Below are 25239 nucleotides of genomic sequence, written 5' to 3'. Positions count from 1 at the left end.
GCCTGTGACCGCTGCTGGAGAACTAAAAGGGGTTAGATGGGCTCGAGGTCTGAGTCGGTGCAGCCATACTTGTATTTGGGTAGCGGTAATCACTGGCATGTGCTTGAGGTTTCCCAGGTGTTTTTTTCAGCTACTTCATCAACATAAAAGTGGTGGAGGTTTATTGTTTATAATGAATTCATGCTTTTTTTAAGGCTCCGACAAATGGACGCATCAAGAAAGGAGGCTGTTCAAAGAGGCATTATCCACCTACAGTAAAGATTTCATATTTGTACAGAAAATGGTAAGGTTATTTCTATTCTGTCAATTGTTTTTTTTCCATTTACTGCATTCTGTTCCCCTGCATTTTCCCTCCAGTGCCAGACAAGCTCATTGCAGGCATAGAGTCCACAGTGGTTACAAGAAAGCAGTTAGGAGTGGTGTATTCATTTTGGTGTACCTATGCATGCAACTGCAGCACCAGTAAAAAACAGTTAAAAAAATTAAAAAATCTGTTCCTCTTGTTATTATATGTGAAAGTTTTCACACCTGGAGTCCAAGTCATGGCATTCCATTTGTGGGACAAGTATGGTGCTCCGCTATCATCTTGGTGTTCTCTGGCAGTTTTTTAAAAGGTACCTGAGTCACTGGCATTGAGCCTTGTGCCAGAAAGGGTTGAAACCTGTTAATAAAGAGAGAATGTGTTTGGGCTTAATTTTCATGTTCTGACACAAAGCAGAAAAGGCAAGGCATATACATCTCAGGGCAGAATACTTTACTTGTTAGTTCAAATGTTGAAAAACATTTGCGTTTGTGGGACCCAAGTGTTATTTCCTAGATTTCTCAGTGGTGTTGTACGCTTGAGCTATAAAAGTATATTCTCAGTCATTTTCTAACTAGAGTCTAGAGAATCACACAGAAATGTACTAAGGCTGAAATAGTCAACATAAATTTGACTGAAAAACAATAACTAAAATAAAATTATTCTACAAGAGTGTTCCTGTTGTAGTTAAACTGTCTTTTTTCTCTCTATTTGAATGTTTGAGAAATAAAGCCTGCCTCTTGTAATATATATACAAATTGTGTTGAACGAAAACAAAAAATTGGACTATTTCTGCAATTACTTAACTACAGGTTAAGTCTAAGACGGTTGCACAGTGTGTGGAATACTACTATACCTGGAAGAAAATCTTGCGTTTGGGACGGAAACACAGAACACGTTTAGAGAAAAAAAGAGAGGAATGCCTGGTAAGTCGAAAAGAATATGAGAAAGTTTAACACTTGATAACTGTTACGTTTGTCCTGTTTTGAGGAGGAGGTTGAACTAGGTGACATAGCTCTGTCTCTTCCAACTACAATTTTTCCAAAATTCTAAATTATCTTCTGTATGAGCATTCTGTGATCTCAGCTACACCAAAATTTTGTGTTCCTGGACTGTAATGGGATAAAAGTGTTTTGACTATTGCATTATCTATCTCCAGTCCAGCAATTACAGCTACCGATAAAGCAGGTAAACCTCTGTAAATTATTCCTGTGCCTGTCTGTGTGTGCTCCTAAAGGCTGCTCTAATATTCTAGTACAAATACCATTTACACAGACTGGCAATGCAATTCTTTGCGTGCAAGGTCTGTATTACAGGTAGTCCGAGTAGTCTTAAGAGATATTTAGGGGGGTGGTTGTTGTTGTTGTTGGTTGGGTTTTTTTTAAATAAGAAATTTAATTTGACTATGAATATAGTGTACATTGCCATTCTAACAGTTGAGGGGGAGAATATTGCACCTTGGCATCTGTAGATTCCTGGAGGCACAGCTCTGTAATACAGATGAAGGGTGTTTTAAGCACTGCTATGAAGCTTCATGAGCTGTAGCTTGTCCATTAAGGGGTGGTAGTTCCAGCAAGACCAGAAGTTCATTCAGGATGGGAGAAAATACTGAAACCTGGAAGCAGACTTGACTGAGCACTGTGTTGTTCCCGTACTCTCTATGTACTACTATCAAGTACTGCCTGTCTTTGACCATATTTCTAGTATTTCTTAAACGCAGTGTCTATTTCAGACAAGTGGAGAAGAGGAAGTGTTAGAGGAAGATGAGGAGACAGAAGAAGACAGAAAGGAAGAAAGGGAAATGCAGAAGTCTCCTGACCCACCAGCTATCCCTCTTGTTGGACCTATAGATCTGCCTTCCCTTCAGAGTCTTTCACTTTCTTCGTCCTCCTTCATCTGTGAAATGCCAAACTGTGGCGCTGTACGTGTATTTGGTACCTTTAAGAGCAGGGGGGTTGTATTCTAGTGAATCGTGATTTTGGAAATGAGGGTTTGGGGCTGTTCCTGGCCAGTGATATCTCCTGAATATCTTCGGACAAATCATTTTCCCTGCTTTTAGTTCCCACATCACAAAATATAGGCAATATGCTGATCTGTACATAAAATTGTATCCTGAGGTGTTGTATTGAGTAGAAGTACTATATGGTAACAGCTCTGATTGATTACCTTTTTGTTATACAACTGTAATAATAAGATAGCTCACTGGTTTGCTTTATTATGACTCAAGTTTCTTTAACTGTAGTGAGATAGAGCTGAGAGCAAGCAGCATTTACCAAGTGGATTGTTTGTGCATATTAGACGTGTACAGTTGTTCTATTGTAGCATGCATTCAGCATACTTCTTTCTGGAGCTCCTGTTCCAGTGCAGTATTTCTTGATTTTTATTTCTATTTTCTTCCCTCCACCCTACTCCCCGTCAGGTGTTCAGTTCCCGACAAGCGCTAAATGGCCATGCTCGCATTCATGGAGGTACGAATCAGGTGACAAAAACACGATGCACCATTCCAGGCACTAAGCAGAAATCTGGTACGCAGAGCGGGTACTGCTCCATCAAGAGTTCACCTGCCCATAGCACAACAAGCGGTGAGACCGACCCGACAACAATCTTTCCTTGCAAGGAGTGTGGCAGGTAAGTGAATATGAGTGTCTGCAGTATGGCATCACATTTGCCTATTCATATTCCAGATGAATAGTGTTGTGAGAAACTTTGTTTTGCTCTGGTGGTCTCAAAAGAGCAGTTTCCCCTTAGAAGACATGTCCTCTTACCAAAATCTTCAGAGACTGGTTTGCATGACATTTTGGATGCTTCCCCTACAGTACTTACTCCAGTTTTCCCGAAATCTGTTTACCTGATGGAATTTTTACATCTGGCAGTCCAGCTTCCTCCTTCAGCATAGACTTGCATGTGACAGTGGGAAATCTTCTCTGTGTTTCTGTGCTTGAGTTTGACCATCCTAACATGGGATTCCTTCACCTTTTCCCTGTTGTGCAAGGTCGTTGTGAAACTAAGTACAGGCAGAACTAGGATGTGCAGAGATACTGAAGCAATTGTGGGAGCTACCAAATACCTCCGGCAGAGTCTTGAGTAGGCCATTTTGATACAGTCAGGATGTGTAAATCTGGTAGTCTGTCCCTGAAATTCTCACCATGGCATTGAAGACTTCACTGAATTCTATTTCAGGACAAGGAAGCAAATGTACTGATAGGTTGTTGAGTCTTTTTTGGCTCACTTCATCAAAAGCAATGCATTTTTATCTGACTCTTTTTTTTTTTTTTTTTTTCCCTTTAAAATTTAGGGTATTTTTCAAAATCAAAAGCCGCAATGCTCATATGAAAACTCACAGACAACAAGAAGAACAGCAGAGGCAGAAGGCTCAGAAAGCTGCTGTGGCAGCGGAAATGGCAGCCACTATTGCAAGAACTACTGGGCCAGCTGGGCATAGTTTGATCCCTCTGGATCACATGAATTTGGTTAAACATGTGGAAAATGTCGGTGACATTGACGACGATGTTGTTCAGGAGCTGGGTGGTGTCATGGAAGAGAATGAAGTCATGGATGCTGACCTTTTATTGGATGATGAAGATGCAGATCTACTGCAGGATGATGCTGAGTTGTAAATAAAGTTGTTTGATAAAGACAGCTACTGAGCACACCCTGAATGGATCAATCAGGAAACCTGGACAGTTCGTTTATTCCCCACTGATTGTAAACTACCTGTTGAAAATTATAATTCTTTTATCCAGGTCTAGAAAAAAAAAAAGAAATCTGCTCTTTTTCCCTTTTTTTTATTCATTTGTGTTTTGGGGAAAAAATAAATAATTGGTACAAATATTCTTATAAGGTGTTTTTATCTGAGCTCATTTTGCTGATAACTTCCAAGGCCACCAATTATAGAAGTTCATGGTTCTGCTGTCACTTCCTTCCAGATGTTCCCGGTAGGATCTTTAATCTTTAACTCTTCCAAGTTTTGTTTTAGCCCAATTACAAGAATTATCTTCACACACTTCTGGTGGAACATTGTGGGTTTTTTTCCTATACTGGATCACTTCCAGCATCTTCTAGAGACTAAATGTCATCTCTGTTAAGGAGATGATTACATTCTTTGTCTTTGTGCTGTCATTTTAAGGGAGGTGGAGGGGAAAAAAAAAATAATCTAACTGTGAAATAATTACAGGAGTGACTGTATCATTTGTAGTATCACAGTACTTTTTCAGTTCTGTCTTGCCTTAATGCATACATGTTAGGCAGTTTGTAAAAGCAACGGTTACACTGTACATTTTAGAGCTTCCATTTTAGCAAGGTTTTGATCTGCTGATTTTAAAATGACCTAATTCAAGGAGTGAAGAAAGAAGATGATTGTACTGTCGTTCACATCATCTGATGGGAACACTGAATCAGGAACACTGCCTTGGTAATCAGATTGCACTGGAAATATATTTTGCTGTGACAATAAATCACACTGTTGAATAGCCATCTTGGTGGTTTGAGGAGAGTGTATGCTCGAGCAGTGCAGGAGCTTGCTCTCCCACCAGCCAAATACAGGGAGACATTCTTGCCCGTGGAACAGAGGTTGACAGAATATGCCTTCAGCACGTGTTACTTGTTACTCGTAGGCATGAAATGTTATTCTTGTGCCATTTTCAGTCCTCCTCATTGCATCAAATTCAAATGTTGTTTATATAGTAAAACGCACTCCAAATGTGAGTTGACATTACTGTTTAATTACCGTTTCTCCTCCCTTAGCTGCATGTCCAACACCATTTACATAAATTTAGATTTGGTTCTCTAAGTAAGTAGGATCTCAAAAGAATTGTACCTTGTAGAACTGAAGAATTAAGGGAGAATTAGGTTGAGTGGACCTTTAGTTACAGAATATGAATACTGATTTTAGAGCTTTTGCAGGTAGCAGCACTGATTTTCTGGTGAATTTTGCACAGTAGAAGAGTGTTGCTAACTTTATAAAATATTTTGTAAGACTGATTTCAGATCTTCCAGATTTCGGGGTTGTTTGGTTTTTTTTTATGGGTTGGGTTTGTTGTTGATTGTTTGTTGGGTTTTTTTTGACACATTCCTAATGTCTTCAGCAGAATCTGAGAGATGGTGGATCTTATTTTCTACTGTCTTTCTTCCTTGTATAACTATGCAAAATGAGGGTAAACCATGGCACTTTTGTGTAGGAATACTGGACCACACAAGTTCAAAACCAGTGGGACTCATTGGCAGGGAGGTGCCTTCTCTGTCAAAGCCAAATACATGAAGCCAAATGACCTGAAGTTTCTACTTAAGGTCAAACGTTCTGATACAAAAGAACAACCCTTCAGGAGAATGGAAATCACTTCTCAGTTTCAGGTTAGTGAAGTTCCTGCGTACGTGGTTTGTTTCAGTGTTTTTGGGGGTTGTTCCAGAAGGGTGTTTTTTAAGTTGGTTTTGACCAGCGGGGTGGAATTTCACTCCCTCTGCTGCATAAAGGATGATGTTCTCAATGACTGTACCTGTGAGTTTCAGGAGATCAGGCAGCAGCCGCCTTTTCTCTCCCGAGCTGCCTGGCAGCACGCTCCCCAGCAGTTCCTGTCCTGTGCTGCGACATGTTACTTTTACAGGGGCCATGCAGCCCTGGCTCAACAGACAGCTGGATGCCGCCAGCTAGATCCACTGATAATAAATTTTGTAGATTGTGTAAGTCTTAGTGGTTTGCAAAGTGGAGGCTTTTGTGAGCAGTAACTTGGGTTGACTTTTTAGAAACAACCCGGCAGAGTCTACTCTTTCTCTTCCAAACTTGTATCATTTTGAACTTTTAAGGACCTTTCTGAGAAAAGGCCGCTAAACTGGAAAATGGAGAAAATGTTTTCGGATTGCCCTGTTAATGGTAGGAAAAAATTTGAGTGTTTAAGCAAACTAATAATTGAAGTCAGTGGGAGTTCTGCTTGAAGAAGAGAGTGAAATACAGTAGAAACTCGTGGGCTTGATTCTGAAGAGCAGCTTTATATTAAACAATCTACAGTGGAACTTTTCTAGCAACAATGGGACAGGTAGCTGTGCTAAACCTAGTATATATAAATATATATACGTATATACGCCTGGTTCTGTAACATTAATCGGGTGCTGTTTTATTGTACAGCCAAGAAGATAATAGAACAATGATAACCAAAGAAGTTATTCATAAAGGAAAAAAAAAATAAATACACATTTCTTAAGTAGTACACGATTTAGACCTCAAACACTGACTTCATTATTATTAAGTGTTGCATTGGCTGATGTTAAACAGATGCTGTTCTGCCTGTTTGTACATAAGTTGGACAGTTTTATTTGAGAAAAGTTGTTTTCTTGCTGATGGTTGATGATGGAAAACTGTTCACTATTGAACTTAGTCCTCTTTGATAAAACCTGTACATATAGAAAACATATTTTATGAGAAAAATCTTATTTTCAATATTTAACTGTTATTTTATTAGAAGATGGTTGTAAATATTTTAGGTGCTGTAGTGTAAAAAGCAGACTGTAATTTTAGGTGGCAGAGGAAGTTACAAAATAAAAAAAAAATATATATGTTTGTGATCCATGCTGGTTTCAGGTTCCTGCTGTTAGCATTTGGCTTGCACACAGCTTAATTTCAGGTTACGGCCTGCCTGGATGTGTGTATTAGGTTGGTGTAGTGGCATGAATTTAGTACTTGTTTATCCTCCCCCTTTAAATATTTGGTACTGATCAGAACTTGTGTTATAATATTAACTGCTGTTTATATGTGTAAAAAGAAAGGGGTTTATATGACATTTCTGGTCGGTTTTATACTTTGGTAAAATAGAGTTGGCTGGGTTTTGCTGATAGGCTGAATACCTTTTTCTTTTTTTTTAAAGTATTTTTAAGAGGGAGACAAGGTTGAAAACCAAGTTCATGTGTCATTTTCTTTCAAAGAATTCCTGAATCGTTCCGGGGGTGGGGAATTAAATAAATATATGTATTTCATGTTTTCATCTCTATACAGTTGGGTGGACATAAGTATTCTTGGTAAGAACGAGTGGTGGTAAAAAGCGTTCTCAGAAAGGGGGGAGAAGCTGAAGAAAGCTCATTTACCCCTCAAACAAACAAAATAATAAAAAAAAAAAACCCAACCCAAACAAAACAACCTAATGAATGTCACCTGCCCTACTGCGGGGTCGCAAAAATTAACAATTCCTGCTTTCTTCCGTCCGGCAGTGGGTATCTTCTGTAAAAATAAGAGGGAGAAACGTGTGTGAGGGGAACTGGGGCACTGTGAGGGAGACCGGGGGGGAGGGTGACCGTTAGCGGCCAACGGTTCGGGCGCGCGCGTGATGGAGAGCCGTTACCTCGCCGGCCCTTCCCTGAGGCAGCGCTCGGGGGCGGGGAGACGAGTTGGGAGCTCGTATGGCGCCGGACGGCGCCATACGAGCTCCCAACTCGTCTCCCCGCCCCCGAGCGCTGCCATGCCCGACGCCTCTCTGGGAGCTGCTTGGTCCGCCATAGCGGCAGGGGCGCTCTTGGGGTCGCCCGGGCCTTTGGGCGGGCTCTTCTCCTTCCGGGCCGCCCGCTGGGGTTGGGGGCGGAGACAAGATGGCGGCGGGGTGCTTGTGGCGGCGGCTCTGTCAGGTGGGGCGTGTGGCGGGAGAGGAGGACGGGCGGGCTCCGTTCTCCTCGTCCTCCTCCTCGTTCCTTCGGCATTTTCACTCCTGAGGGGAGAGGGAAAAGGCGGAGGGCCGGTGCTCGGCGCTGTGCAAACCCAGGCATCGCGTTCCCGGTGCGAGCTGTATTGGAGCCGGCCTGCCCTTCTCGGTGGGCTCCTGCCGGCTGGGGAGATCGCAGGTGTTTTCCTTTTTAGCGGCTCCTCGGAACTCTTTCCTGTAGTCCTGTTTTTGCGGCGGTTACTCTGGGTGTAAGGGATGATGAAGAGTGGATGGCTTGGATTTGGAGGTCATGTGCTAAGCCTGTTCCTAGTCTTGAAGTTTCAGATCTCGAAGTTATAACGTAAGAAAAAAAAAAAAAAAAAGGAAAACTTTTTACACTGCTGATGTTTTCTGCTGCTTTTGCCTTATAAAGAATGATACGTTTCTCTCAGGTTGAGAAAACTTGATGCCGGGGGTTTCCTCTTCATTTTCTGAAGCCCTGAACTCTTGTCTATATGTGCTGTGTTCTGGACTTGCTTACCTTTCAGGCATTTCTCTCCTGCATCCTATAAGATCTCTCAACCAAACAAAATTAAGGCCATTTTGCATTAGGAGAGGGGTAATTTTGTTTTGTGCAAGACCTTGGTTCACACGGGAAGCTGACTTCTGTTATGTTGCAGTTTGAGTGTCTTTTGCACCTTCTATGATGGTCGTTATCAAGAGCACATCAAGTATTTTTATGTCAGAGAATGAAGCAAGCTGTTAAAATATGCTCTACTGCCTGCTGAATGCCGTCTTTGCTACCTCGGGTACTCAATGTGTCATTTTGTCAAAATTTGTACAGAGCATCTTTAATTTCATCTTAGAAAACTTTTGACTCTATATCTGCAGAATTAGAAACAAAAGGAGACAGCATGTGGTGGAAAAAATATGCGCAATCATAGGATATTGTAAAGGCTGCGGAGCTTAGTTTGTGGGATAGAACTCTACTGTTTCATCATGTTTTGTTTTAGTCATCTGCGTTACACAAAGGCTGAAATTTTTCTATCCAAAAACTCATAACGTAGAATGAGTGCATGCAAATAATAAATGCATATTACAAGGTCAAGCAGTTAGAAGTAAAAGAATACATAGCAGGGAGTGCATACCTGCAAAAAAAACCCTAAGCAGTTACAACTTTTAATTACAATTCCTATCAGTAGTCTTACATTTATCATCTGGGGTCAGGTTCTGTGCCATGTACTTGCACGCACAGTTTATGCGCTGCACTGAATACAATCTTTTATGCACGTGGGCCTATCTGCTCCCTGAAGTGATGTCAGGTGATGATGCTAGTGTACTTCATATCGGTATTGTATGAAAGGCAGGCAGTGTTCTTACTTCAGAGATAGAGAACTGAGTTGCAAAGATCATGGTGATTTAATCAGATGTATTTCTTTAATTTTAGGTATTAAGGCTCAAGTTCACACATTGAAACACTCTGAATGGTCATCAACTATAGTGGCAGATACTCAGTGCTCCTAAAGTTGCTTATTGTGTCATGCACTTAAGAATGTAACACCAGTGCTGTCTTTGAACATCTGGATTTGCAAGGCCTGCCTAAGGGGAGACATTCAGCTCCAAACAACAGTCAGTTTTGTAAACAGGAAACTCTCCTGCCTCTTCCTGCAGTCATCTTCCTTACTGAATGCAGAATTACTTCAGAAAACAGCTTCATTTACCGCTGATCTGTAATATATAATGCATACTGGAGAAGGTTAGAGACCTAATAGCATCATAGTTATGCATCTCTATAAGCAACTGTATTAGGATTACCTGGAAAAGCGTCAATTCTGCCCGTTTTCAGATGTTTGATTATTATACAGTCACCTGCATAACTGATGTGTGGGGTATCTGTCTTCTCTCTTAAATCTATGACTCCAGCACCTGTTAAATAAGAGTATCAAGGGGCTGGATAAGTAGCTAATTTTGCTTCAGCGTTCTGCTGCAGCCCTGAGTTTCTCTTAAGCAAGTGAGAGTTCTCATTCCTTTCCCCCCCTGCCCCTCAAGTAGTCTATAATTTTGCCAAATTGAGAAATAGTGGAGGGAAGCTAGAAGCCATGTAATGTTCAGAAGGGAGCGATTTTTCTAGTATGAAAGACAGTAATGTTACATCTTTGTTAACAGTTGTATTCCTTTTTTAACACAGAAAAAAATCATGTTATCTTTTAAATATGGTTCATTTACTTGTTAGAAGTATTTCTATTTAAATGTTCTCTTCAAAAGAACAAGTGTTCAAAATCACAGGGAACTTTTTGCTGAAAAAATGGGAAATTTCAAGTTAAATTCAGAGGTTGAATTTTTGCATTTAGGACAGGATATTGAAAGGACAGGATACTGTTTTCAATTGCTTTTACAACATCAAGTCCTACATAGGCTTGTCTCTTGTCAAAACTAATAGGTATTATATTATGAAAGTGAAAGAGAAAATATCATATACAGAAATGGTATCTGATGCCACACAAAATACATTTTTCTGCTAAAAAAGTGCTTTGTGATTGCTGTTCAGGTGCCTGGTTAATAATCGATGCATGCTGTTACATTGTTCCCGTCATGCATTCCTTTTGTTTAGGTGCTATTGTATACTAAAATACATTTCCATATTTCTGTTTTCCTGTGTCTTCTGATAGACCAAACTTTCTAATTTGGCAAATCAGTGCCTAAGAATGTGTTATGCTCTGGTGTGCAAAAAAGTAACCTTAAATGAACTTTCTCATTTGGGGCAGAAAAAAAAACAACCCATAACCTATTTGTTTTATACAGGGATCAGCTTTTCCTGTCAATTATGCAAGCAGAATTATGCAAAACCAGTGTTTTCTTCTGTAAGTATAAAAGGCCCTCTTTCTTTCCATTTCTCCTCCACACTCACTAAAAAAATCTAACAACTTGTTTTATGCTTTCCCCATTACCACATTTCTAGAAATTCCAACTTGATGAGAGTACAGCTGGCTGGATCCCATGTTGATACACAGGAGCCTAAGGCTAATCCTTTGGTAAGTGTTTCATAGAATGGTATTACGTATATTGTCTTATTAACAAAGAGGGTATACAGAAAAACTTGAATTCCTTTATTGCAGCTTTTTAAAGTTCTGTCTTAATGATGTCAAATTTGCCGTAGAGAAAGAAGCAATTTAGATCAGTGGTATTTGAGATTTTTTTTTTCCAGCAGGATTTCTATAACTCATACTTGCCTCTTAGTCACTTTCCTCCTTCTCTGTACAGCTGTAACTCTATGAAATATCAGCTTTTTGGCCAAATTCAGTTCAGCGCTTACAGCAGCTTGGCCAGCCTCAGGCCTTTGTCTCTGGCTTGGAAGCTGGGAGCCCAGGGTTGATGAGGTGGGAAGTTCATGAAAGCATGTGGTGGATATCTTGCATTTAGAATCTGAATACCTTGGTTTTATCTCGGACCTCAGAAATGCGTGTTCAATCTGCATAATACGTGCAAGCTAGCCAAAAATCTTATTGGCAGCATTAGATAGACAGCGCAGACCCAGCCTTTCTGCCACGTCTGGTACATGCTGGATTTACTGTGATAAACTGCCTGGGGGTAGACCTGTGGAAAAATCAGTGCTTCCTGGACACATCAAGGCTTTTCAGAGGATCAGTGAGCCCAGGCCATCAGAAATTGAAGTTCTAACTGAAAATCATAAATTTGTAACTGAAAGTCATAAACTTGTACCTGGACAAATGTAAAGGAAATATATGCCTGGGGAAGCCTACTATGTTTAAAGTAGCCTTATAACTAACTTAGTAAAGTGAGAATTCTGGTTACTGTCCATAATGCTCTAGTTACTGTCCATAGCCAAGCGAAGTCTGAGACTTTCAGGTATTCTCACACTGCTATTTAAAATACAAATATTGCTGCTGCAGAATTGCTTTAACATGAGTTTCATTCTTGCTTTTGCTACTGTTGTGCTTCTTAAATTTACCTGGCTTTCCCTTTCCTTTTCTGATCAGGAAATTTTACTTAAATATTGAGAAGTTAGGTATCTCTTCACACATTTGCCTTCCCTGATAAAAGTGAGAACTGTCAGCCTCTTGCAGATAAACTAAAATAAGCAGCTAACAGTGTGTGGAGTGTTTTCCTCTTTTACAAATGGGGTGCACAGCTAATAAAATATGCAGTGCATGTATTAATTAAGGAAAACATGGAGTGGTGACTCTTGTCCTTTCTTTAAAAATGCAGGTATCTGTTTCAGATGAGCCAGAAACACTGTACAAGAGATTGTCCCTTTTAGTTAAAGGCCATGATAAAGCTGTGTTGGACAGCTATGAGTATTTTGCAGTGCTTGCAGCAAAAGAACTTGGCATCTCTGTTGAAAAAGTGTAAGTAAGTGATTTGTAGAGTGATGTGGTGTCAGATGCTTCTTATGACATCTACTGTAATTAAGGTTCTGTGCTTACAAATATTCTTTCTTTTTTGGAAGAAATAGGTGTAATCTGACATTTTTTCTCAAATTATAAATCTAACATTTCTGAGATGGCAGCACAGTGATGAGAAAGCAGCAGCAGTTCTGCACTCAACACTGCCGTAGTAGAAGTGCATTTTAACTATGTGAAGGATATTGATAGTACTCTAAGTACAGTTGTCAGTGCTCTAGCTTCCCTGAACTAATGCTAGTTAATACCCAAGTATTAACCATGCCCATGTGGGTTAATAATAAACTGTACCAGTGTTTAATACCTCCTAGTAGATCTTCTAAATGTCAAGTAAGAATGGCGATTTCAGCATAATCTTTCAGATAATTTGCACTGGCATCCTTTATATAAAATGAAATTTTTTTTGTGCTTTCTTCAGACATAAACCTCCAAAGAAGATAGAACGATTGACACTTTTAAAATCTGTACACATTTACAAGAAGCACAGAGTCCAATATGAAATGAGAACACATTACATGTGTTTAGAGGTAAGAAAAATGTTTTGGTTTTTTTTTTTTAAAAAATTATGTTCTAGGTGCATGATTCAAAGATGGTAATAGACGTTAGTTTGGGAGCGAACACAAGCTTCCTATTTACTTGGTTTGGGGAGGAAAGTGCAGGGAATAGCAGAAAATAACTGACCTAGGTACATCAAATGTAACACAAGTTATTCTGAATGTGCAGCCTAAGTAATTTTTGGATTAAAAGGCTGATTTTGACCATCATTTTAACAGCTGAAAGAACAATTAAAAAATAAGGTAGAATTGAGGGTTATCTTTGTGTTTTATGCCTTTGATTTCCGAGAATCAGTGGGATAGGAGCTTTCTCAGGAAGGGAAGAAGATGCAGCTAAACCATTATCATTACCAGTTACTAAGGGTTCTGCTCTTTGTGAGTTTGTCTGATATTTTTGAACACACATACTTTTGTGCTGTGCAATAACACGTGGCAAACTAAAACTGCATGGGAGAAATACAAGAAAGGAAGTATATACAAACCACTAGCTCTGTGGCTGGTGACACAGACTTCTGTATGGTTTAGAATGCAGCTGTGGTTGACTTTCTTAGAAGAAAGGTTTACTGCCAGCATTTTGTGGCTCTTGGGTGTCTTAGTGTATATTTGCACAGTGCTTAGCAAAATGGGACTTTGCTTTAAGTCCCCAGACACTAGTGCAGTACAAATGGCTGCCCACAAACCATAAGCACTATTTTTGCTATCCAGGAGAAACTAGAAAATCAAGAATTAAGTGGACTTCTGGATGTGCAGGATTTATAACAAGCTTGAACTTCGAGAGTATATAAAAACTGCTAATTCTTGCAAAACCTGTAATTAATTTCATCTGATACCCAGAGTTTTATGATCCACCACTTCCATCATAATCAATGCTTGTAATCACAGGCAGTATGTACAGTTCTGTGGAGTGAAATAACTGCTTTATACTTACGTGAGAGTTGTGTACAGTTCAGCTGCCTCTGGTCTATATTATGGAAGCTACTGTCCTGTAAGGTGCTTGGTCCCATAGCAAGAAATAGAGAAGCTGGGGCAAACTAATTTTGTTTGTATTCTGTTTGAAGTATTAATAATAGTAGTTCATTAAAAAAATGTCACATCTGTTTCAGTTAAAATATCTAACAAGCAGTACTGCTGCAGTTTACTTGGAATACGTTCAACGAAACTTACCTGAAGGGGTTGCCATGGAAGTAAAAAAGGTAAGTTTCCTTTTCAATTCATTAACTGTTATGAGACCAAGTCCTGATGCAAGTACCAATAACTACCGAAGTCTTTAGAAAGTCAGCGTAGGAAATGCGTGTAGTTTGAAGGAACGTTTTTTCAGTGTATTAAATGGTAAAAAGGTTGTATGGCTTAAAAACGCCACTAGGTGGCATTTTTAATCTGATAAATATCTTAAACCAGAATAAATAAAGCAAAGTATTTAGATGTTAACTAGTTGATATAATAAATGGTTGTTTTGCTTTCCTTTTAGACTAAGATAGAGAAAATACCTGAACACATTCAGAAACCAGTTTGGGATACGCTACCTCAGGTAGAAGAAACTGAAGTCAAGTCGTGAACCCACCAGGTACTTGGCTGCATTAGTGCTGAAATAAGTTGCTCCTATCAGCCTAACTTACTGAGTCAGTCTACTGTTAAATAAAAGTTCTCTTATAAAGTAATTACATAAACTCTTGTTTCATTGAATTATTCTTGATCATAACTCTAGTACACGTAGATTGAACAACTATAAAGCGAAGAAGTTTAACTTTACTCTGTGATCAAGAACTACGGTCATAATAATATGTAGGTCATATATAATTGTAGAAAGGTAACATTTACTTATTTTTTTATCTATACATAACTATATATAAATATATATAAAAATTCCCAGTCTCTTTTTTATACTAAATGGCTTCTGAATTCTGAAAGACTTGCAAAATACACTTCATGTTTGTGTACTATTTAATGTTGTGGATGCCAGATTGTTACAAACTTTTTGCTATTGCTTCTTTGAAGTAACTGAATCCCAGATGTACATACAGCTTACATATTAACCTGTAGTAAGTCAAAAACTACAATCTTAAAGGACATCAAGGCATATTGAGACTTTTCTAGGCTCCTACAGTTCCAACAGCCTTATTTCCAGTCTTAGTAACTGCTGGCGAACAGAACAACACAGTGATCACAGCACAAACCTGAGAATTCCACAGTCTCTTGTGTCCAACTTAAATGAAATGCTTTTAGAACCATGTTGCAAAGCAAATGGATGCTAGAAACTGTCAGTGTGGGTAGGACAAACAGTGCATTAAGTGTTTTAGTTTGCTACAGGGGAAGGTATAGCCTTTTTCTAAATAGGCTGCGTTGGTTATTGTGTAAACCCAGTCTAGCTGGCCACTAGAGGGGAAAAACAGTACAAATGGCAAAAGAGTGCTCAACTGCTTTGAAGATTAGTTCACAGTGAATCACAGGAGATAATATTAGGTGCAAAGCCATCATCGAGTTTACCTTCAGATTGCATTAAGCACTTCTGCCTTTACTAGGTTAACGGGAAGGACACGGCTGCAGCAATCTGCTTCGGTATTAAGGGAATGCCTTTGATTTGACTGCTATTAAAAGAATTTACAGAAAGAATAGCCAACTGGGTCACAGGACGAGACAACCAGAGAGGCTGGATCATACTTGTCAAGAGCACTCAAAGGTTTATATAGTCACAAAAGAAAAGCAGCCCAGTGTTATTATCAGACAGAAATGGACAATCTTAGTGGGAAATAGCTGAAAGACAAGAAACCAAGTTTGTGATTGAAGATTGTCTGCATTTTCTGTTTTGGGAGGGATATTTCAAGACAGTCAATATAGCTGGTATCACTCATGATAGAAAATAAGCTGCCTGTGCATCTTCTACAATATGCCTCAAAAACCAACAAAAAAAAGAAGTTAGTCAAAGCCCTTATGGGAAGATACACTGCCTAGTTCTCCCTTCAAGGTGTGTGTTTTCCTCAGTTTTAAGCTATTCTTCCTTTCTCTCATTTCTACTATTCATTATAATAGCATTTCTTAAAGCCATGTCAGACACTACATGATGTGAAGGAAGAAATTGTGAGCTGACCTTGTTAAATAAAGCTGATGCTTCAGAGGAAGAGCCTCTTTCAAATCTGTATTATATTTTCTTCAAATTTGCCATGCTTCCATGCCTTAGTTTTGCATAAGCCACCTGCCAAGTTCAAGCTATATACAGTATTGAAATGTGACTCTGCTCAGTACCACGTCTTTCCACATCTTGGTTTGATGCACGGTAAGATTAAGGGGTTGTCTTCTATTGCCTTTGGTGTTCTACTCTCAGCCTGCAGTTTTTGGCTAAATGGCCAGTCAGCCTGGCTTTTCAGTTGGCTCAGGTTTAGTTATCAGACCTAAATAGGAACAGACTTAGGAGACAGCCACAGAAAGTATTAACCTATGCAAGCAGCCCTCTGGCAGAAGGGATAGTTGATCTTGAGAAAGGTACGTTATTAGAAAATTTCTTACTTCCAGCCTTGTTGTATGCTGGGGAAAGCCAGTGTATGTTTAAAGTGATCTCTGGACCTTAACTGTGTTGAGAGAGCTAACTGCCATCATAGATCAACTCCATCCCAAAAAGGCAGAATGACTCTTACAGACCAATATTTACTAGCACTGCTGTCTACTAACCTCAGTAGGTCACCCTTCTCATCCTTATTTTAGCCTGTATGAAACTTCCTCCCTTTTAAGACTGTGATCCTTCCCTGCTTCCCCTGTCCTCCCCTTCACATTTAGGGGTTTCCTAAGGCATAACAACGTGTTTGTCTGTATCTCTGGTTATGCCTTTGCATAACACCACAACAATGCAATAGACTCTGATCATCTTTTTGCATCTACTAGTGTGGCTTCTGACTTTCACAGAATGTTCCTGATCCTTGCTTATAAAACCTCGTATAAACTATTTTGTTGTGTAAACTATATCCATTCTTTACTACTTTTCCCATTCTTTTACTGCATGCTTCTCCAGTTTTGATTTCTGCCACCTTTCTTAGCAAATGCCAACACAACACTCAAATCATTGCTTTAGGTCTTGTCTCAAGTCATCTTTCTACCTACTGACCATCTCATCTCATTTTCAATCTGAAAATTTTTAGTTGGATTTTAGAGGAAGTTAATAAAAATGCCATGCTTCATTCCATTTATAAACATCAGTATTTGAGCATGCTGTATTGTTTTATTACAAGTAAGACATTCAAAGCCTTAAATGATACCTAGACAGACTTGTAATCTGTTTAAGTGCCCACTTTTGCATTCATACAGCAAAATTGCCAGAATTGCCAATTTCATGCCCTGAAATTAAGACAACATATGTCACAGGATGTTCTGTGCATCACAGCAAAGCATTCCTACCTTCCTAGAACACCAGTGTGAATCTGACAGTCTCAAACCTCAGTTGGTATTGCTGTATGTGTATCATAGAATATCTCAAGGTGGAAGGGACCCATAAGGATCATCGAGTCCAACTCCCTGCTCCTCACCAGACTACCTAACATTAAACCATATGACAAAGAGCATTGTCCAGATGCTCCTTGAACTTTGACAGGCTTGATGCCATGACCACTTCCCTTGGGGGAGCCTGTTCCACTGACTGACCACCCTCCTGGTGAAGAACCTTTTCCTGATGTCCAAGCCCTCATATGTAACTTAAGAGAACTGGCAGTTCCCCCTTAGGAGAGAGAGGGATTTTCAGATGTGGAACTGAATGAAATCCTTAGGATCGGTTCAATATCACTGGCTTTTTTATAAAGGAAAGATGAGATGAAAAGACTTGACAGCATTCAGTAGCAAAACTTGACTTTCAGTATCCAGTAGCCTGCAGTCTCACGCTATCAGGGTGAGAATCAGGACACAGATTCTTAATCCTGCTGCTCTCACTCCTGGCTGATACTTCATTAGTCCCATTTAGCAAACAAGTTTAACTTAAGTCAGTCATTCAGAGGAGATGTTAAAATGTTTGGTTAAGCTAATTACCTTTGCTTTCCCCCCCTCCCTGAATCAGGTTTCCCTGTAATCTGTGTGGTACTCAAGGATAGACACCTCTAGTCTGAAATCCAAGGGGGGGTTCCTTCCACCCCTTTGCACACAGCTGTGTTCAGTTCTAGCCTGCTGATACACTCTCACTGACCGCTTTAGAACATCTTTAATAGAAAAGAACTGAAAATACTCAAGACAGACCAATGAGCAAATATTTGAAGGCTAAGGCAGACAACCCAAACTATTTGTATTAACAGAAAGAAAATGGTGCTTTTCTGAGTACAGTTCCTCAATGTTAAAGGCTCAGGTTCATCCTGAGGTTTCTCTCTGACTAGTTTGCTGTGGTCTTCTCAAGTTCAGGGTGTTTTTTCCACAAAAATTAGTATTCACCCTTGTCCATTTGTGTGTTGAAAAGTGGAAGTTACGTTTCTGACAGTCATTCATAAGACAACCACGATAAATTGCAAAGGGGCCTCAGAGATCTGAGTGTTATGACAGCATATCAGTGCACCAGGGAATAGGTGTACCACTGTATGCCCATACATACTCGGTACCTCAGCTGACCCAGTTTCTTCATGATATAGGAATCGGAGAGGTATTTTATTTACAGTAAGACATAAAAAACCCCAAGCCTTTTAATATAAGCAATTTATTTGTTGAGGTAGGTTCACACAGCACATGTAATGTTTCTCTTCTATAATATTCTTCTACATAGTTTTGTACAGTAAGAGGACAGCATTATGGGATTTGAAGTTTTATCTCCCTCTAAAAAAGTTTTATCTCCCTCTTCAATCCAAAATTCATAATTCTCTTAACAAAAAGTACCTTTCTTTGGAAGTGCTATCTATTGAATTACAAGCACAATTGATAAAAAGTACAAGTTTTATTTCTGCTTCAATGAAATGCTACTTGATAGTATCAAAAAGCACACAATCAGTGTATCACATCTGCTGATGCAGGGTCTTTCATACATTAGCGCATTGTCACTCATCTTTCATTCCCTCCTGCCATGTAAATATTAACTCCTCTTTGCTTCAGTATTAGAATATGGTTCCAGTTCAAAATAATAGGGTTTTTTTTTATGTTAGTTACTGAAGACAACATTCATAGGGCCTTTTCCCTAAGCCGTTAGAGTACAGAAGTTTCACCCTTTGCTCAGAGAAAGTTAAATTACCTACACTATGGAGACACAGTGAGATCATAACTGAGTAACACCAACAAGACTCCAAATGTGTACAGCAACTAGAACTGATTAGAGATGCTTTAGCCTGTGGTGGTTGTGCTGCTAAGAAATTAAAGAACAGAAGGTTTAGTTTGCCATCAAAAATCAAAGGCAGCGATGAAACTTTCAGACCAAAACAATCATTCTGTATTATCCAAGAAGGAACATAAAAAATAAAACCAATGTTCTATGCATAGATTAGTTTAGTAACTAGTTGGCAGAAAAATGAATTCTAGTATTTTAAACAGGATCAACTTTAATCTGACCCGTTCTTCCCTAACATCGGCACCCACTCAAAAGCAGAGAAAGTCACAATGCAGATTTCTTTCCTCTTTTCTCTAGCGTCTCATTCAAATCTATACCTCCACTTTCAAACATTGAATAATCTGTCCCAGTGCAGGGTATCAAGAGTTTGAAAATATGTACTGCAGAACTAGTTTGAAACGCTGAAAAGAATGCATCCATTTTTACGGGTGTCCACAGAAGGTTTAGTTCTATGTCTTCATCCCCTTCTTTCACGTTCTATTTTTCATTTGTGGCATATAAGCTGGAATACACGTGTCTACCAAGTTGTCAGCTGAGCTATCTACTGAATTATATATGCTTCTACATAAATGGTTGTGGGTTTGGGGTTTTCTAAGCTAATGTTGCTATAGACAACACACGGATTCAGGCAGCTTATCAAGAATATCAAATTCATTGTAGTGGCTTTTACATTAACACCACATTACAGTGTCAGTAAACATGTCAGCAATTTTCTTGTCAAAAAAAGTGCAGCTTGATTTTCAACACCATCACTCGAAATGCAGCTCACACTGGCAAAAACAAAAGCAGTGGCAAAGCAGTTTCTAAACTTAGTTTCCATCAGCAAAATAAGAATATTAGGCTAAATATGGCTCTTTGAGAACAGATACTTAATACAAAAGCATCCATGAGTTCTCTTCTTAGCTAAATTAGTTTTGCTTAAGAATAAACAAACAAGCAACTTGCATACGTAAGTAAAAAATATTTGCCTGAATAACTTTTTCTTAATCATTAACGCTAGAGAAAGAGGGATAAAAAAGTTTTTAAAAATCTGTCGCCTTAAATATGGCCATGCTCTGCTCTTTCAATAGGTCAGCATACCACCTCCAACTAGCTTCAAAGGGTGATTGTGTTGCCCTTTAGAAGGTAAGAGCATCATTCTTTTGGCATGACCAAAAAAGTCATGCCACATCCTGAAAGTCCTGCAGCTGAACCAGCCTGCTGAAATGGCCAATGCCAAAGGCATTTGGTTCTTGTGCAGAGAACTTACGGCTTTGTTAAGTAGCCTGTGAGTAAGTAGAAAGTTCAGGGTTTTTTTGTGATAAAAATTTCATTTTCTATTTTAAGTCAGCAGCTGCCAAACATTATATTTGCTCAGAGCTCTGCTTTTTTATTTTCACTGGTATTTATTTTCTTGTTATTCTCTACATTTATGCAAATAGCACATCAGGGCAACATCAAGGTACTCGCTTTTGCGTAGGTGCCAGCTGTTGCCAGGAAGGATGTACACAAAGAGGCAAAAGAGAAGATTAAGCAAGGACAGACTGAGATGAAGGAAGAAATGAACCTCCTCTCTTGCCTTTCACATTGCTTCAAGCCAGTATCTGAAGAGTTACGCATCTTTCTTTTTATTATATACCACAAAACAGCATATAGTAAATAAATCAGCATTCAACTTTATAAGCTATATGCTACAGTCCGTGGTGTAAATTCCACTGCCTAAGTAACTTATGGCAAAATGATTTCAACTTTAGCTCTCTATTTATGCATTTGGATGGTAAAAGAGTGTGATCAATACTTTTATTTCAATTAAAAACATATGCTAAAATGAAAAAAGGCATCTCACGAGGGAAAAGGCAAAAGTAGAAGTAGAAAAGCATAAAAGTGAGTGCCACACTGATAAATGAGACAAAAGAATGAAGGCAGTAAGCTAACAACGAGGAATCCTTTATGTTTAAATTAGCAGAGTCCTCTAAAATAAAGGAAGTGGCTTTTATAAACCATGTGTCTCTGGAATATGTCACGCAGATGAAAGTGCTGAAGGTACACAGGTAGCAGAGCAGACTTCTGCTGACGGGGTTTAATCATGACTGCTGACAGAATTAGGTCAGCAGAGCAGATTACAAATAATTCGAGCTTTTTGCCTTGGTTTTCTTTCCAATATTATTGCTGGAATCAAAGACGCTGCTGCATAGGAAGTCTGTAAAAGAAGATTGCTGGTGACATGTTATCATGCTAGCAACTAGAAGCTCCAGTGTAAGTGATGTGATTTCACTTCAGAAATGCAAGTTCAGCTAGCAACTTGGTTTTAAATTTTTAAGTCGATGGAATGATTAGCAATTGCGTTTCATTTGGAACAGAGTTGTGGAAAAGCTGTGGAGAGAGCCTGCAGGGAACCAGATTCGGCACTCGCTGTTGCTCGTTCAGGCACCCCCCACTATCCCCGGCAAAGGCGAGGGTCCCTCTGCCCCTTGACCCCCTGCTCCCACCTGCGGGGAGGGCTTCAGGAGCGCCAAGGCGGGATCTGCACGTACCCACTGCCAGACCCCGCTGCGACAAAAGGGACATGGCCTAGAAAGCATGTCGGTGCCGGACGGCTGAGCTGCCTGCACTTATGTGCACTCGCACTGCTGAGGTGCCAGCCAGCCCCGTGTACAGCTCTCACCACTGACAGGAGAAAAATTAATAAATAAAAATACAAATTAAAGGATTATCATACCACAGCAGGTGGCTACATGCTTTCCACTCCCGTGGCATATCAAGGTCAGTGCTGCTTTGCTGCCGGTGCCTCACCACGGAGAAGCTGAGGTGTTAATCTCCTGGGGAGCACATCTTCTGACATGTTTGTGAATGGCAGCACAATGCTTTAAGTAGTTCACGAACAGTTTAATCCTAAGCACCAAATCCAACCCAGGCAGGAGTCTCACACAAGGTGTGGGGAGGAGGGAGGACGAGTCGAGCAGAAAGGGGGCAGCAGTCCCAGGAGTAAAATTGGTTTCGAGGGTGAAATTGAAGTCAGGATGAAGGAAAAAGGGGGACAGGAGCTATTAAGCTACAGGCCCAAATCTTGCAAGCAGGTAGAACACCATCCCCGTAATTGCTGGAAGTGTGAATAAATGATCACAGAAGTGCTGGAATTCAGAGCATCACAAAAGAACAAGAGTAACGCATTTTTAATTCATAAGGCAGTGTTAAAAAGCAGAATGAAACTCAACTAAGTAGTGAAATATTACCATAGCCAGAATTTTTGAAAAGAGACACTTTAGAACAACACTTAAATCCAAGCTATATCCTTACTACCACCAAGTTCCTGTAATTTCCCTTTTGTTTTAATATGTACATGAACATACAGACTGCCAGCTGTTCACTACCTTAGCAGCTGTGCCCAACTTCAGTCCCCCAAAACCTCCCGAGTCCTCATAGTTCAGCTCTGAACAGTGACTCCTCTTCCTGCAGTCTCCCAGTGCTGAACTGTACAAGTCAATAAGCAACAATTATTGCAAAATACAAATAAAATTTTTCACTCCTTTTTCACACTTGTGACAGAGGTGGGATGGATTGGCAATATTTTCCCTCTTACAGACCATGGCTGCCAACTCCACAGAAAAACCTGGTAGTCGGAAACAGTTCATTTTAGTCAGTGGTGTTACAAGGTGTGTTGGCTTTGACAGAGCCTGCTAAGGGAATTCCTACCGCTGGGCCACAGCTGACTGCCACTTGCGTGTATCTGCTGGGGGTGTCGTGGCTAGAACCATGCAGCTGCTCACTCACTCCCCTTCCCCCCCCGCCCCCAGTGGGACAGGGGAGAGAATTGGAAGAGTCCAAGTGAGAAAAAACTTGTGGATTGAGCTAAAGACAGTTTAATAAGTAAAGCAAAAGCCGCACACACAAGCAAAGCAGAATAAGGAATTCATTCCCTGCCTCCCATGGGCAGGCAGGTGTTCAGCCATCTCCAGGAAAGCAGGGCTCCATCATGTGTAATGGTTACCTGGGAGGACAAACGCCATCACTCTGAACGTCTCCCCACTTCCTCCTTCTTCCCCCAGCATTACGTACTGAGCATGACGTTACATGGCATGGAATATCCCTTTGGTCGGTTGGGGTCAGCTGTCCCGGCTGTGTCCCCTCCCAGATTCTTGTGCCCCCCAGCCTGCCTGCTGGCGGGGCAGTGTGAGGAGCAGAAAAGGCCTTGAGAGCTTAGCAACAATCAAGAACGCCAGGGTGCCAACACACTATTCCCATCCCAAATCCAAAACACAGCATTACACCAGCTACTTGCAAAAAAATTCAACTCCATCCCAGCTGAAACCGTGAAAGGAGCTACTCGGTAAACCAGGTCAGTGGAATGCTCTGGATTAAGACAACTTCCTGCACAGCAGGGGGGTTTATCCATGAAGTCAGCCAACTTTACTGCTGTTATTGAGCGGGCAGCGATATTAACAACACGCAGCAGTAACTGCTGGAGGCTTCTGTGTAACTGAAGCGCAATTAACAAGTTTACTCGCTTCAGCCAAATCCATGGATGCCCCCAGGTCAAGATAGACTACCTAGAAGCTACAATTACCACCTGCTAAAACATTTTTCTCCAAAATATTCTATGCCTCCAACATATTTGGAATTACCTGGCTTTCACGTAGTTCTGGTACTCCTTTCTCCAGGAGACAAACTGGAATCTATTGTACGTACTTTGCAGGAGGGAAAGCATCAGTAAGCTGCATCATGACCCCATTTATAGCCCCTCCTTACTAAGGATCAGAGGAGTTTCTGCTAGGTCATGCAGAAGGACGGGGATATAAGGAATATAAAGAACTTCAAAACAAAGAATTATGTTTGAATTTAGTTTCTTATTTGACATAATGTTAAGGTGGTTTCTGGGGAATTGTGTATCTTTGTGCAGGGTAAAGCATTAAACTTCACCCTTAGAGCAGTGTCAGTGAGATTCAGCAGTCAGATGTTAGATGATCCAGAATTTAGTGTGACTTCATTTGGAGGTTTTGGTTTTACCTTTTAATTAGATTAAGGCAGTCTGAACGTTAAGGACTTCTGTGGGGCCTTCTCTTCCTCCTCCTCTAGCTTTATTGTAGAGGTTTTCTCGGAAATCGTGTAGCTTTCAGCAAACCGCTGCAGACCGTGGGGCAGTTTGGGAAGATGCTGTAGCTCAAGTAGTGTCTGGGTGAATGTGCACACTTTGTGTGCAGAGGGTCAGTCTGTATGGGAACAGAGATCAGAAGTAACCTTGCATTAATTATAATGCTGCAAGAATAAATAAATAAGTCTTTATAGGAATAAAACTCAGAGCTTCCCCTTAATGACCGTTTCCAGAGCACAAATTGGAGTTTGTGCAGTTGCCCTGCACTTGCCTAAGTGATATTGAAAGAACAAAATTAGAAGTTTATGAAGAAGTTTCTGTTGGGACGTGGTTGAGACATCACAGAAAGTACCTCACCTTGAGCAGGATCCAAAACAAAACAATGCGTCTTACGTGTTCTTTTGCAGTTGCTGACTTAGAGGCAAGATAGCAAACAATTTAACTTCCAGATCAAAGTCAAGCCAAGAGTATTTCCTAAGCTAACCTTGGGTAATTATCACGCTAAAATACACACCCCGTTGGGAATAACGAGCATGCTAATCAGGTAACCCCACTAAACGTTTTACACGTGAGCCTGGATGCCCAGTTAGGAGTATAGTACCGTTAGGAGTGCTGAGGGGCTCAATTAGCCAATGAGCTGTATTTTATCGTTCTAAATATCGGGCGGTTTGAAAGGCCAGGTGTGCTGGTTGCTGTTAAACAGCTGGTACTCAATTCTGCAGAACTGAAATAAACCCGAGTATCTCGACGGGGCGCGTTGGCTGTCTGTCCCACGCCGGGTGGGGAGCCCTTATTTAGGGACAACATAACCACATCCCCGAATATATACGGGGAGAAAATATTACTCTCATAACGTGCAATAGCTTCAAGTTGCAGCGAATGCAATGCAAATCTTCACAACTTCGTCTGCCGACCCTCATTTGTACCGCGGCCTCTGCTTCCCCACCCGCGGAAGGGGCGACGCGAGCAGCCACAGCCGGGCCCGGCCGCGCCGTACGGTAG

General features: G+C 40.4%; 2 protein-coding genes and 3 long non-coding RNA genes across 17 annotated transcripts in view; 2 read left to right on the top strand and 3 right to left on the bottom strand.

Moving 5' to 3' along the window:
• Positions 1-4141, top strand: part of TRERF1 (transcriptional regulating factor 1) — a 98950-nt gene extending 94809 nt beyond the window's left edge. For all 5 annotated transcript variants that reach the window (XM_054193712.1, XM_054193713.1, XM_054193714.1 and 2 more), the window contains 5 exons: positions 195-283; positions 1114-1227; positions 2034-2222; positions 2721-2929; positions 3597-4141. In XM_054193712.1, the coding sequence (XP_054049687.1) occupies positions 195-283; positions 1114-1227; positions 2034-2222; positions 2721-2929; positions 3597-3918 (923 nt within the window). In that variant the 3' untranslated portion in view covers positions 3919-4141. The remainder of the gene's footprint in view (positions 1-194; positions 284-1113; positions 1228-2033; positions 2223-2720; positions 2930-3596) is intronic.
• Positions 4142-6263: 2122 nt separating this feature from the next.
• On the bottom strand, positions 6264-7648 carry LOC128906500 (uncharacterized). Its single transcript, XR_008465185.1, has 2 exons — positions 7440-7648; positions 6264-6685 (listed from the first exon to the last, which is right to left on the bottom strand). It is a non-coding gene; the product is annotated as an uncharacterized LOC128906500 (long non-coding RNA).
• Positions 7649-7764: 116 nt separating this feature from the next.
• Positions 7765-16024, top strand: MRPS10 (mitochondrial ribosomal protein S10). 4 transcript variants are annotated; one of them, XM_054193718.1, is made up of 8 exons: positions 7765-7906; positions 10723-10781; positions 10880-10952; positions 12148-12287; positions 12760-12868; positions 13999-14088; positions 14364-14460; positions 15704-16024. In XM_054193718.1, the coding sequence occupies exons 1-7, from the start codon at positions 7871-7873 to the stop codon at positions 14448-14450; spliced, it is 594 nt and encodes a 197-aa protein (XP_054049693.1). In that variant the 5' UTR covers positions 7765-7870; the 3' UTR covers positions 14451-14460; positions 15704-16024. The 4 variants fall into 4 exon arrangements, with proteins under 4 accessions (XP_054049693.1, XP_054049692.1, XP_054049694.1 ...); XM_054193717.1 differs by lacking the exon at positions 15704-16024 and having other exon boundaries at positions 7767-7906; positions 14364-14562; XM_054193719.1 differs by lacking the exons at positions 7765-7906; positions 15704-16024 and adding an exon at positions 8145-8281 and having other exon boundaries at positions 14364-14562.
• On the bottom strand, positions 8184-14003 carry LOC128906501 (uncharacterized). Of its 2 annotated transcripts, none has more exons than XR_008465186.1 (3): positions 13824-14003; positions 9736-9846; positions 8184-8267 (listed from the first exon to the last, which is right to left on the bottom strand). It is a non-coding gene; the product is annotated as an uncharacterized LOC128906501 (long non-coding RNA). The 2 variants fall into 2 exon arrangements; XR_008465187.1 differs by lacking the exon at positions 8184-8267 and adding an exon at positions 9575-9648.
• A 3789-nt stretch (positions 16025-19813) lies between the features above and the next one.
• On the bottom strand, positions 19814-25239 carry LOC128906499 (uncharacterized). 5 transcript variants are annotated; one of them, XR_008465182.1, is made up of 4 exons: positions 24839-25239; positions 24595-24651; positions 24153-24355; positions 19814-22619 (listed from the first exon to the last, which is right to left on the bottom strand). It is a non-coding gene; the product is annotated as an uncharacterized LOC128906499 (long non-coding RNA). The 5 variants fall into 5 exon arrangements; XR_008465184.1 differs by having other exon boundaries at positions 24595-24647; XR_008465183.1 differs by lacking the exon at positions 24595-24651 and having other exon boundaries at positions 19814-21348; positions 21868-22619.

Source organism: Rissa tridactyla, chromosome 3 (assembly GCF_028500815.1).
Source record: "Rissa tridactyla isolate bRisTri1 chromosome 3, bRisTri1.patW.cur.20221130, whole genome shotgun sequence".
Taxonomy (NCBI): domain Eukaryota; kingdom Metazoa; phylum Chordata; class Aves; order Charadriiformes; family Laridae; genus Rissa; species Rissa tridactyla.
This window is presented reverse-complemented; position numbering and strand designations above follow the sequence as displayed.